The 11,558-nt window shown below is 41.3% G+C and overlaps 1 protein-coding gene across 1 annotated transcript; it reads right to left on the bottom strand.

Annotated features, from left to right (window-relative positions):
* Positions 1–218: 218 nt before the first annotated feature.
* Positions 219–11,047, bottom strand: coro1b (coronin, actin binding protein, 1B). The gene is made up of 12 exons (XM_026161990.2): positions 10,867–11,047; positions 10,591–10,741; positions 8,576–8,781; positions 8,258–8,380; positions 6,453–6,582; positions 3,106–3,287; positions 2,876–2,995; positions 2,636–2,740; positions 2,386–2,531; positions 2,191–2,248; positions 1,768–2,106; positions 219–1,677 (listed from the first exon to the last, which is right to left on the bottom strand). The coding sequence occupies exons 3-12, from the start codon at positions 8,777–8,779 to the stop codon at positions 1,555–1,557; spliced, it is 1,530 nt and encodes a 509-aa protein (XP_026017775.1). The 5' UTR covers positions 8,780–8,781; positions 10,591–10,741; positions 10,867–11,047; the 3' UTR covers positions 219–1,554.
* Between the last annotated feature and the right edge of the window lie 511 nt (positions 11,048–11,558).

Raw genomic sequence — 11,558 nt, 5'->3', positions numbered from 1 at the left:
TGTGTTGTGCATTCAGAGACGCTCTCCTGCACACTTTGGTTGCAATGAATAGTAATTTGAGCTACTGTCTGGCCATTCTCCTCTGACATTTTCACCCACAGAACTGCTGCTCACTCAGTATTTTCTCATTTTCAGACCACTCTCTGTTGGTAGAATGTGATCACACATACACACCGTGATCTGACTACTTCATATGAAAAAGGCCAATTCACATAAAGTAAGAATTAATGTTTATTGAACTTTCACAATGTAGTCTGATTAAAACTGCTACTTTTTTTTTTCTTTTTTTTTTACAGTCAATGTTACATCAGTGCATAAAGAAATATATAAAGTAATAAAGGGGTAGTCTTTATGTGGAATGTACCAATGTTATTCTACATTTGTAAGAAGAACAGATTAATAACAGATCAATGCCTCTAAATGTAAATGTCAAATGTAATAGCAAAAAACACAAAACTACACGAATCTAAAAGTGCTTTTTCATCAACACAAATACAAGCGCAAAAACGTAGAAAAGCCTCCACACTTGAACCTTTTTCTTGCTGCTACCAAATCTGGTCTGCAATCCGGAGTAGATTTGGAACAGTTTAGTCAGACTTAGCTGCACGGTCACTGTAGTGTAAGGTTGAATATTTAAAAGAAGAAAAAAAAGGTTCCCGTCCCATGCCCAGTCTGCAGGTCTTTCATATCATTGGAAGCAACAACTACAAAATGTGACATTTGCTGCTCAGATCCTGATTGGTTCTCGAGTGGTCGTGTGACACTGCGGCATTTCCGCGTGCTTCAAAAAGAAAAGAAAAAAAGAAATTCTGTGTCGTGTTTATGACAGGTTACAGTGTAACATAGTGTTATCTTTACGCTGTTCTCGTCTGACAACATGAGGTACAAAATCACAAGTGTCACCTTCTCACTGATTGCAAACACTACACACAGCTACGAATACACATAAATATTCAGCTACGCTCTCATCGGCCATCATTCACACAGCTCTCGCTGCCGAGGACAGTTAACTTTACACGTGGTGTTCTATTATGGAGTAGTAAAACAAAGCACGAGTCACGCAGTGAGATAACAACCGGGGGTTTGATATGAAATCACAGTTTAGCAGCTTAATCTACCTGATTAAATAGCCCTAATGGTTACATTTGTTAGTGCGTCAGAGAGAAAAACGTACAGGAGGTACTTAATAGCTTTGCTATAGACTGTCAGCCTTCGTTAGCTCCAATATAATCCTTTTCAACACAACTTTGTGCGTCAAATTGAGGCAACTGTGCCGATGCAACTCCTTTAGGGTGCTTCGAAATTAAAGATCAAAACTGCATTATATGCACCGTCACACAGCGGCAACGATATCCTTTACCCAGTTGTCACCCACATATTGTGGTCTTGGAAACAATAGCTGTAAGCTCCTATTTATTCACAATTAGTTGCTGCTCTACACTACATTCTTCAGCCCACACTGCTTAAGGTACTGTTGACTCTAGTAAGGCTATGGTCTATGGATTTAAGGGGAAAAAAAAAAAGCCATCTGAATGTAGTGAATCTTCCGCTTGCTCATACATCCCCATCTTCAATCCGTGCTAGCTGTCTCTCCAGCAACTCAATTCTCTGATTCTGAGCAAGCACGACGGCCCGCAGAGCTTTCATTTCTGCTAACAGCTCGCTCAACACGTCATCCTGAAAGAAGAGAGAGAGAGAGAGAGAAAAAGCAAGTCAAAAATAGCTTAAAAAAATCTTAAATCAGCATCTCACTTGCTGCTGACCGACCTCTCTCTTTGGCCTATCGCCGTTTCCATCCGTCTCCCTCGTGGCCGCTGTCGGCTGTGGCGTCTCTTCTTCTGTCTCCTTGGCGGCAGAGGTAGGTGTGGACGTGGGAGCTGCTACGTTCCCTGCGGAAGGTGGGACGGCCCCGGTCCCAGAGTCCTGAGAGACGAGCTTGGGCTTGCTTCTGAGAGTGTCTCTGTATTTGGATGGAGGAGCTGTGTAGCCACCACTCAGGGAGACCAGCAGCGGTGGCGCGTCCTGCCCCGCGATCCACTCGTCAGCCAGGAGGGCTGGCTCCAGGCCGGCTGTGTCTGGGTAAAGGTCTCCCTGGAACAGATCTGACTGGAGAGGAAATATGGAAACTTCATTAGCTATTAAAAAAAAGCAGTTTATAAAGTCCACTTTTAAAGTATGTGTGTGCCTTACCTTTCTTGGTACAGTCATAGAAATGGGTTCCACCTTCCTCTCATGAAGCTTATAAAACCTGCCGAAAAAGCAAGGACAAAGTCCCGTCTGACGTTATTCTGCATTATTCTTTCCCACTTTTAGGAGACTGGTCAGTTCCTGAAGTAGCTGTGTATTGTAGTTTTTACTAGTTACGGGTACGCATACTGTTCTTACCTGGCAATTTCACACTTATTGACATCCACACCTCTTTTACTCTGAAAGCCTGCACCCCTCTGAGGCTCTTTGCTGCTGTATAAGCTGAGGAAGTGAACGTACGGTGATTCATCAGTCACTTCAAAGTATCGGATGGTGCAGTCCCCCTGAAAGCCATGAGATTAACAACAAAAAAACAAAACAATCACGATGATTGACGCTGCATAGAACAAGCTAAATTTCTATTTGCCACATGATGCCAAGGCTTCACCTTCCCACACAGGTAGACCATGTTTGTGTCGGGGTCATAAAAGGGCAGCAGAACTCCATTACTCGTATCCATTTCCTGTATTACCATTGGCTCTGAGAGGTCTTTCTGTAAGATAAAAGCATTTTCACATCACTAGAATGCCTACTTTAACAATCACACATGTTTTTTGTGTCTCAAACCTTTTCCATGTGTAAAATTCAGTTCACCTGCATTATACCACATGTCTAACAAGAAACTTACAGTATCCCACAAAGCCAGCTGCCTCTCGCTCATACGGCTGAAGCCTGTCGTCAGGATTTTTCCATCAGAGAGGAACACGGCTCTCATGGGCCTGGTACCATCATGGACTTTCTCTCTGACCTAGGAAAGCAGTCACAAGCTGATCACTGACGCGTTATACCAGAAATGAGAGCCGAGCCGTGCTCCACGCTTTGCTCACATCTTCACGGACAGCATGAATGTGAAATCACCTTGAGGACGGCGCCTCTTCGCGGATCGATGACTCGGAGGGCTTTGTCCTTGCAGACGGTACATATCGCACTGCCGTCCTTGTTCCAGCTGACATTGTAGATCAAGTCTGGGTGGGCGTCATCAAGCTGGTACACTAGCTCCCCCGTGCCCACGTTCCACACGCAGATCACATTATCACAGCCTACAGAGAGGGAAAGACAACATCCAAGGAAGAGGGTGTGAAGCCTGAAATTGTACAAGGCAAGGATGTGAGGATAAACAGATGCAGATGTTGCCGATGTTCCTATAAATTCATTTGCTTTTCTTGTTCGTCTTGAGAAAGTGACAGGTTATCGGTGCAGGTGTATTATGAATGCATTATGACTAGGGATGGGTACCGGTATCTGGTGCCATCATCTGACATAAACGGTAGTAACCAGACCGAAAAGCAGCGCACATTTCGGTGCTTTATTTCCTGAGCTGTGATACACTTCTAGCCAATCATTTTACGTTTCCGAGAATAGTAGGCGGGCCCAGGTACGTACGTTCTTTTAGAGCAGAGCTACAGATTAAAAATGCCCAAGGTGAAGCGGTCAAAAGTCTGGCTGTACTTCACAGCAAAATATGCAAACTCAGCAGCCTGCAACAAGTGCTTCAAGCTGATACTGTGATACTGTCAAAGGAGGTAACACCTCAAATCTGATGAAACACCTGGTGACGCATAGCGGTTTTTTTAAAAGCCGAGAAATGCGCCGTATTTGATAGCTTGCTGCGAGACCTCACACCGAGCACATCTACTGCGGGTGTGGTGCCTGTTATCGGACCCGGAGCAACATCCCCCAAAAACCCGAAGAGGAGAGTCCTGGCCCCTAGCCCTGCCAGTGTAGCAGAAATGATGACGGATGATGATGGCAGCAGCAGCCGTTCTTCTCTGCGTGAGTAACTTAACGTTGTTCGTGTGTAATTTACGTTGAGTAGGCTAACCACGTTATTACATTAATGCATGTAAGGTGAACTAGCAAACACCGTCGTAGTTACATGCAGCTGTCTTCTTGTTTGATGGCAGATATTCCCTTCACCCTGGCCAAAAAGGCTAAAATGACCAAAGAAAAAGAGGGAAACAGCTAAACATGAGAGGTTTTTGGACAAAGTTTGTGTTTTTTCCATTGTTTAAGCACTGCTTCCAGCCAAGAGTGATACCATATATGCCCCATAGCTGCAGAAAAGGCTAACATTGTTATCTTTTTACAAAAAAAACAGCTGAACATGAGAGGTTTTTGGACCAATTTTGTGTTCTCCATTCTTTAAGCACCGGTTCGAGCACCGTTTAAGCACCGGCACCGTTTCAAAAGTACCAGTTTGGCACCGGTATCGGATAAAACCTAAACGATACCCATCTCTAATTATGACACCATATATCAATATATAATAACAACAGGTTAGGGCGATGCTAAATTGAACAACAGTGTGAATGGATGTCTGTCTCTGTGTTAGCCCTGTGACAGATACTACCTACACACACTACCTCAGTATGTCATTAACTTTATCAAAGTAAATATTGGTAAAGTGAACTCGCGGTGAGACAAGCAAAGAAGCAAAGTATTAACTGATCTGACACATTAAAACTGAATAATAATGACAATACACACACAATAGCACAATGCAGTGAACAAATCCCTTTTGCATCTTTAAAGGAATTCCCCGATAGTTTAAAGTTGCTTAATCGAAACACCATCTGTGTCGTTTTCAGCGTATTGTATCACGGCTCGCTCTGTGATTCCAAACTGGGCTTTTCTGCCTTCTCCCTGATATGTTCTGCATCAAGTCTCAACTTCTAATTACATGTGTCGTACATGGAGTGTGTCCTATAAATGGTTGAATCCGTCTTGCTGGTGTAGTTACTTTTCTCCATCAGTGGCAATGTCACAAACAATCACATCATTTCCTGCCTAATTTTGAACAAGTCATTGTTGTTGATCTTTCACATAAAAGATTCATTTATTTGTGTTGTTAGTTTAAAGAAGATGTAGCTAGAGTGGAAAGACGAGTCGATTCCTTGCACTTCAGGCCAATATTTTAATTGAAATGGAGTGAGAGCAGTGGAGCTGTTTGCTGGGAGTCGATCTGTGACATGATGTCAGTACCTCAATATTCTTTTTTGATTCATTCCCCTTTACAGTACAATTAATGATAGCCTGGTAGCAAATATTGATGTTCATTTAAACAAGCAGTTGCACTTAAACATGTTTCCCCTATCAATGTTATTCAACTGATTGAGTCCTTGCAGTGGATCCCAAAAGGAATATGACAAAGTGAACAATTAACAGAGCCACTTCACTGACACGATCAAGAATCAAATAATTATGATAACTGTACACAGATAACATAATACACTGTATTTGATGCTATATCACGATACCAGCAGTTAATGTGAGTGATTTGAAAGTGTTATATAATTGAATACAATTCTAATCTCACTCCATTATGGAAATTTAGCACAGTATAACTGTGTTGTTGTGTTGCCTTTCTCCTCGCTAACGCTAACTTATACTGAGGAGCAACAACGCCTGCAGAGCTGCTTAAAAAAGCTGGTGGTAAAATAATGCAGCGTGAACAATATGCACTCTTCTCAGTATGCATTAACATAAGTGGGCAGCTTACATTCTTACACTGCCATGAGGATCCCGCAGGCCAAACATTACTTTATGTGCTTGTGCGTATAGTAGTGCCTCCTTTGCGTAGGCTACATTTCCAATGGAAACCAGCTCTGGCAGCTTTTCAGCAAAGTGTAATTATTTTTCAGGTTAATCACATGCTGTGAGTTGCCTAGGAGGGAAATCCTACTCCATACTTGTATTATGCAGCAGTATTTGAACTGGCTGTCACTGAACACCAACATAGTAAGACAGGAGCTGCTCCTCAACTCTCACTGTTTACAAATGGACGGGTGTATGTCACTTTTATCTGGATAATGAGGAATGTTTAGCACGGGGAAGCTACGCCTCGAGTTTCACTGTCACCATATTTGGAGTTTGTTAAAAGGTAAAATGATCCCTGGATGTTTATTACAAGGCAAAGGTTACCTTAATTCACCATATAAAACTCAAGTACAATACATTTCCAGTGTGCAAACACAAGCCCTTTGTTTTAGTTCACTTTTTTATGGAAATATATGTAAAGCAACATACAAACTACACCAGCCTGCTTCCACAGTGGCGCAGTTTAATGTTTAGACCATGTTCTCTACACAACACACTTAAAAAACACACCAGTCATAGCCAGTTATCACTGTTATTTTCCACAGATGTGAACCATGTTTGGTTATAGGAGAACAATGGGAGCACTACAATGCTACAGATGGTCCTACCTGCAGTTAGGAGGATATTGAAGGCAGTTGGGTGCCAAGCCAGGAGTCCCACTCGTTTACTGTGTCCCTCAAGGGTCACAGTGGCATCAGTCATTGGACTTGTGAGCCCACCATCTGGGATCTGCCACACCTTCAACATAAAGCAGACATATATATGTGTGTCGTATAATTTTTACAGTTTTCCTGACATATTATTAACTTTACTGCTATCAGAGCCTTCATTCCCCTCACCATCTCCCTCCTAAACAGTTGAACTGTCACACTGCTAGACAGCAACAGCAATTTATGCACACTCTGTGGTATCATTTCTGCAATCCTGCATTTTCTGTATATAAGATTTAGATTGGTTATTTTATTGCCAGTTTATACATATATGTATGTGTATATATAGACAGACAGACAGACAGACAGATAGATAGATAGATAGATAGATAGATAGATAGATAGATTAGTGCTGTCAGCGTTAATCTCGTTAAAATGACTGTAACGTCACAACCGCAATAACGAGGCAAATCTCTGTTAGCGAGTGCATTGGGCTGCATGGCGCTAACACGTTAACAATCTAGCCGTGCTAACGTGTTGACGCCATGCAGCCCCACGCACACGGCAATCCGCGCTAACTCGCTAATGTCATTTTAACAAGAATAACGCAGACAGCACTTGGAGTACATCATCATTTCTTCATCCAAATTTACTCAATACCACATTTATTTTTACCTGTTAAATATAAAGCTACAGCCAAGACATGATTGGCTTTGTTTAATAGTAAGGCTGTTAGAAGGAAAAAAACAGCCAGCTAAGCTAGTCCTGCACAATACACCTTTTAAAAGATTAAAAAAGCGCTGACATTTTAGGAAGTGACCTTTGAAGTAGCTCCATAGCTTAATTTGCTACGTTTGGTCAGAGCTAGCCTAGCTACTACCCAATTATCGATATCAACTAAATATGCATTTAGGTTCTCTTTCAACATTTCAGATTTTTATTAGTTAATATATATTTGTATTTTTTTAAAACAGTATCTATATCCCAGTATAGCTTTTTAGTAGTATCAAAAGTGATTTACTTTCTGTTAAAAAATGGTAAGGTGTGCCTGAAGAAAAGACTATGGGTGCTCGTCAATCATTTATCTGGAATCAGTGACATTCTTTTAACCCCCCTCCTCGCCCAGCCGTGTCTAACAGCTGAGGAATGCCAACTTGTTTCACAGAGACCTCGCCGTAAGTTTACACAGCTGTGATCAGAGAAACAATATTACCTACACCTAAAAAATGCTGCAAACCAAGCACGCACCCCTGGCAGTCGTCTCCTTCAGCTGAACAATCACTGTTTAAAAAAAAAAAAAAGCTCTGGAATTTCTTGGATGACTTGACAAAGCACCTAAAGTGTTGATCCAGGCTCCAACCTAACCTCAGAAATGACACGACCTCTGTCCCCACACCACACACTACAGGAAACCCTCATATGTTTTGTATTCACACCAGCACTGGCATTATGGACGGACCCAGGGCACCAAAGACCTCTCAACTGAATTCTACTGACATAATTTTACAATTATAAGTAAAATTAAGTCATACAATATGATAAAGAAAGTGTTAAATACACAATGTTAATTATTATAGTAGTTTGAAGCACACTCAAGGTCTGCACCCTGAAGTCTGATGTGTTTTCATTAGCAGCAGAAGAAGGACCAACACAGCTTTAGTGGGTTAAGGTTGTGGCGGGTTTGATGCCTACGGACGTCAGATTACAGATAACTTGACCACAAACCACCAGCACAGAACTTCTACAAGGTTTGAAAATTTTACCTTCACCGTGCAATCTTCTGAGGCACTTGCAATGACATTGTCATCATGAGGACTCCACTGGATGTCCAACACTGGTGCTGCATGACCACAGACTGTGGGACAGGACTGGTCGATTCTTCCACTCTGTAGAGAAAAACAGAGTGTTTCAACCATTAATGCATTATCCAGTCCTGCTAATGGTCTCGTAAGTGTAGAAAGTACTTTAGTCAGGCATGCAGCAGGCTGTTAAAAAGTTGGTGACATAATGCTTTTAGTAGGAGAGTGGAAGAAACATCGATCTACTGTTTATCTGATACTCTGTAATGTAGGAGACTGAACCTTGCTGACTGGAACCACGAGGAAGGCCCCTCCTCCACCCGCTTCAATGATAACAGCAATGAATTTGGGGTTGACTGCACAGAGTGGACTGTCCCACGTCACCCGGGACACTCTGACATCATCGATGCAGTGCTCGGCTTTCCACGCCTGGGCGAAAACATGGCGGAATTTGCTCTGCCTGACCACACCTCGCCGGAAAGACATACCTGAGGAGATTAAGATTACACAGAGGAACAGTTACAATTCAGCAACCTTAAATGGACAGATGCTGCTGAATGACAGTAAATTATTAACTCATCAGCTGAAAAGTAAAAAGCTTCTGTCAGCAAACAGTAATCAAATAAGCAGGATAATTATTAACCAAACAGCCAATAAGCTTGAAAAATAAATTCTGGTTTAATCATTTGGACTGTGAAAAAAAAAGATATTTTCCCCAGTAAAATATGGCTAAAATGAAATATTGTAACCTTTTAAAATGGACTATATCTTATTTAAAATGCATGTTAACTAAAACAAGCAACAATACATGTCTTCTTTATCTACTCAGATCTCCATTTTTCAGTATATTTCATGACGGAAAATAGACCTTGACTGTTACAGGATTTTTAAGAACGATACACATACCGATAATATTATTGGTCCTTGATAAGTTCACGATAGTTTAAAAATATTCTTTTGTATATAGTCAGTAAGTACTTTACCGTTTTTGTGTTTTCACTTCTAGTTAAGCTGTAGAGTGCCCACTGGTGGACAAAATAGGCAACATCAGCACTCATAGCACAGTTGAAGGGTGTTTCTCTCATCTCTTCTTTACTTTTTAAATTTTCATTTATGGCCTGATATAAATGTTGATACTGATATATCAGCAAATATCTGATATCAGCTCTCAGCAATATATAATTAAGCTCCAGTGAAAATAATAAGAATTTGCCATATTTAGGACAATTAAATGGACAATTATAACACCCCACTGTATACCTCCGAAAATATAATGCTGTTATATGCATATTTAATTGTCTGCATATATCATATATATTTTATTCTGTATATATGGTATTTATTTACTGTCATCTGCTTGGCTCTCTTTTTGCACAAATGTGGGACAAGTACTACAACTAATGAATGTGCAATGACAATAAAGTGTTAAAACTTAAAAATAAAGATCCTGTTCTTTTAAGTTGAGTGTCACATAACAAAACAGATTCTTTTTGTTTTTATGAGTTACCAAGAAACACTTAGTTACACTTTCCCACTTGGGATGGGGAAAATATTTGGAATTGCATAGAAATAAAAACTGGCTGAGTATGCATGCTTTATTAAAACTGTAGTCTTAGTCTTTTGAATCCCCAAACTCTGCACTAATGCTGCTAATGTTGCTGTACAGCTGGTTTAGTAAATCCTCACCATCTTCATATGGTCAGTGAAAAAAACAAGCAAACAAAAAGAAGGGGCAGCCAGGACAGTGGACAAATTCTTTCATACTGGGAGCCTGCCCTGAAAAGTACAGTCAGGCTTCAGTGGACAAAAGGGCATGATCTGCCTGAAACCAAAACATGCCGTGCAGGGAGGAGAAGGGGGTTGGGCAGTCATAGCTGCTGTGAGAGGAGGCAGTAACTCTATATGCCATATACCAATGGTCAAAGCAAACGGCATATCAGCAGGTATGAAGCCTACAGAGGGCTCCAGCGTGAGGATAAAACCGCCCCAAATCCAGTTCGCTGGTTTCCACTACGTCCAGTCTGCGTTTAAACCTGTGTTATTAAACAGCGCGATCTTACTGCACGATAATGTTCATTTCTATATATACCCATTTAGTAAATATGCTGCATCCTTGCACCATTTCTCTATGTGTTCCCATTGTCTGCTCACAATAGGAGGTGAGGAGACAGCAGTTGTTTTTTTCTTCTTTTTTTGCAAAGAAACAAATGCAGACATGAGCAACAAAGGACCCGTTTTAGATAGTCCCACAATGACACATCTCGCGTTATTATTTTCCAGTCCAAAAGCGCACATACCTGCGGTTTTTGAGAGACCTCTCTTAATTGGAAGAAGGATCACCAAAGACTCGGGCGTGACAAGAAGAGGCCAATAAAATAATCCGCCGCCAACAGCAGTAACTTAATCCTCTCCTGTGTCCAGACAAGCGTTCACGTAGATTGCGCAGACCTATAACAAAAACGTGCTCATTAGAGGGGGGCAAATCCGATTTATTTATTTATTAACCCAATTCTCAGCTGTCTTCTCGTTAGTTTGCTAGGAATTGCGCCTGTCTGCTGTGGCAGAGGTCTAACCTGACAGAGCATGTCCCGCGCTCATAAAGCCACGCTAAAAAGAGCCCGGCTGCCGGTGATGGTGGAGGGAGAGATGCGGACACCGCTTGTCCCCGTCTCCCTTTACAAACGACTGTTTTGAAGCGACGACTCGAGCAGAATCCCAGACACTTCCGCTCAAGGCAGGATGTGTCAAAGACACGCAGGAGTAAAGAGAGATATCCTCCGTCTACGTCTACATTCCCGTCGGCCAGACCGGATATGTACTACATAGACCTAAAAACGGAAAACAGACCGCTATTACGGGTACGCTGTTAGCTCAAACTATCAGCAAACCTCAATTGAAGCCATTAGCATTTAAGCACTTAACTTTTAATTAGGGCTTTAAATGTGGAGTAATATATCAATTTTGGGGTTTCAAAACCTAATCGACTGTTTCTCGGAGGATTTATGCGTGTTCCCAAACTGATATCTGAACTCAAATTTAGATGAAGATGATTTGAAATGATAATGATGACAATTAACAATTTTAAAACCTTTTGCTGACATCCGGTCTTTTAAAAAATCGTTATACGCAGAGGGTTTTTTTTAAATAGTCTTTGTGCTCACTACTCAGAGCTGTGTCTCGTGTTGTGGTAGCACCTTATAATACAGTGCAATTGTAATACAATATGGCGTAATTTCCAAATCTTTGTCATTATTCTAAATTTAAA

The sequence above is a fragment of the Astatotilapia calliptera genome, chromosome 3 (genome assembly GCF_964374335.1).
Source record: "Astatotilapia calliptera chromosome 3, fAstCal68.1, whole genome shotgun sequence".
NCBI classification, from domain to species: domain Eukaryota; kingdom Metazoa; phylum Chordata; class Actinopteri; order Cichliformes; family Cichlidae; genus Astatotilapia; species Astatotilapia calliptera.
The sequence above is the reverse complement of the archived record's forward strand: the minus strand, read 5'-3'. Positions and strand labels throughout refer to the sequence as shown.

What these genes read in the sequence shown, in the direction of transcription:
- coro1b (XM_026161990.2), bottom strand. Translation starts at nt 8,779, where the DNA reads ATGTCTTTCCGGCGAGGTGTGGTCAGGCAGAGCAAATTCCGCCATGTT. An exon ending in AATAAGTGTGAAATTGCCAG is followed by an intron (nt 2,249 to 2,385) that starts GTAAGAACAGTA and finishes CTTTTTCGGCAG; the next exon opens with GTTTTATAAGCTTCATGAGA. An exon ending in GCGATAGGCCAAAGAGAGAG is followed by an intron (nt 1,678 to 1,767) that starts GTCGGTCAGCAG and finishes CTCTTCTTTCAG; the next exon opens with GATGACGTGTTGAGCGAGCT.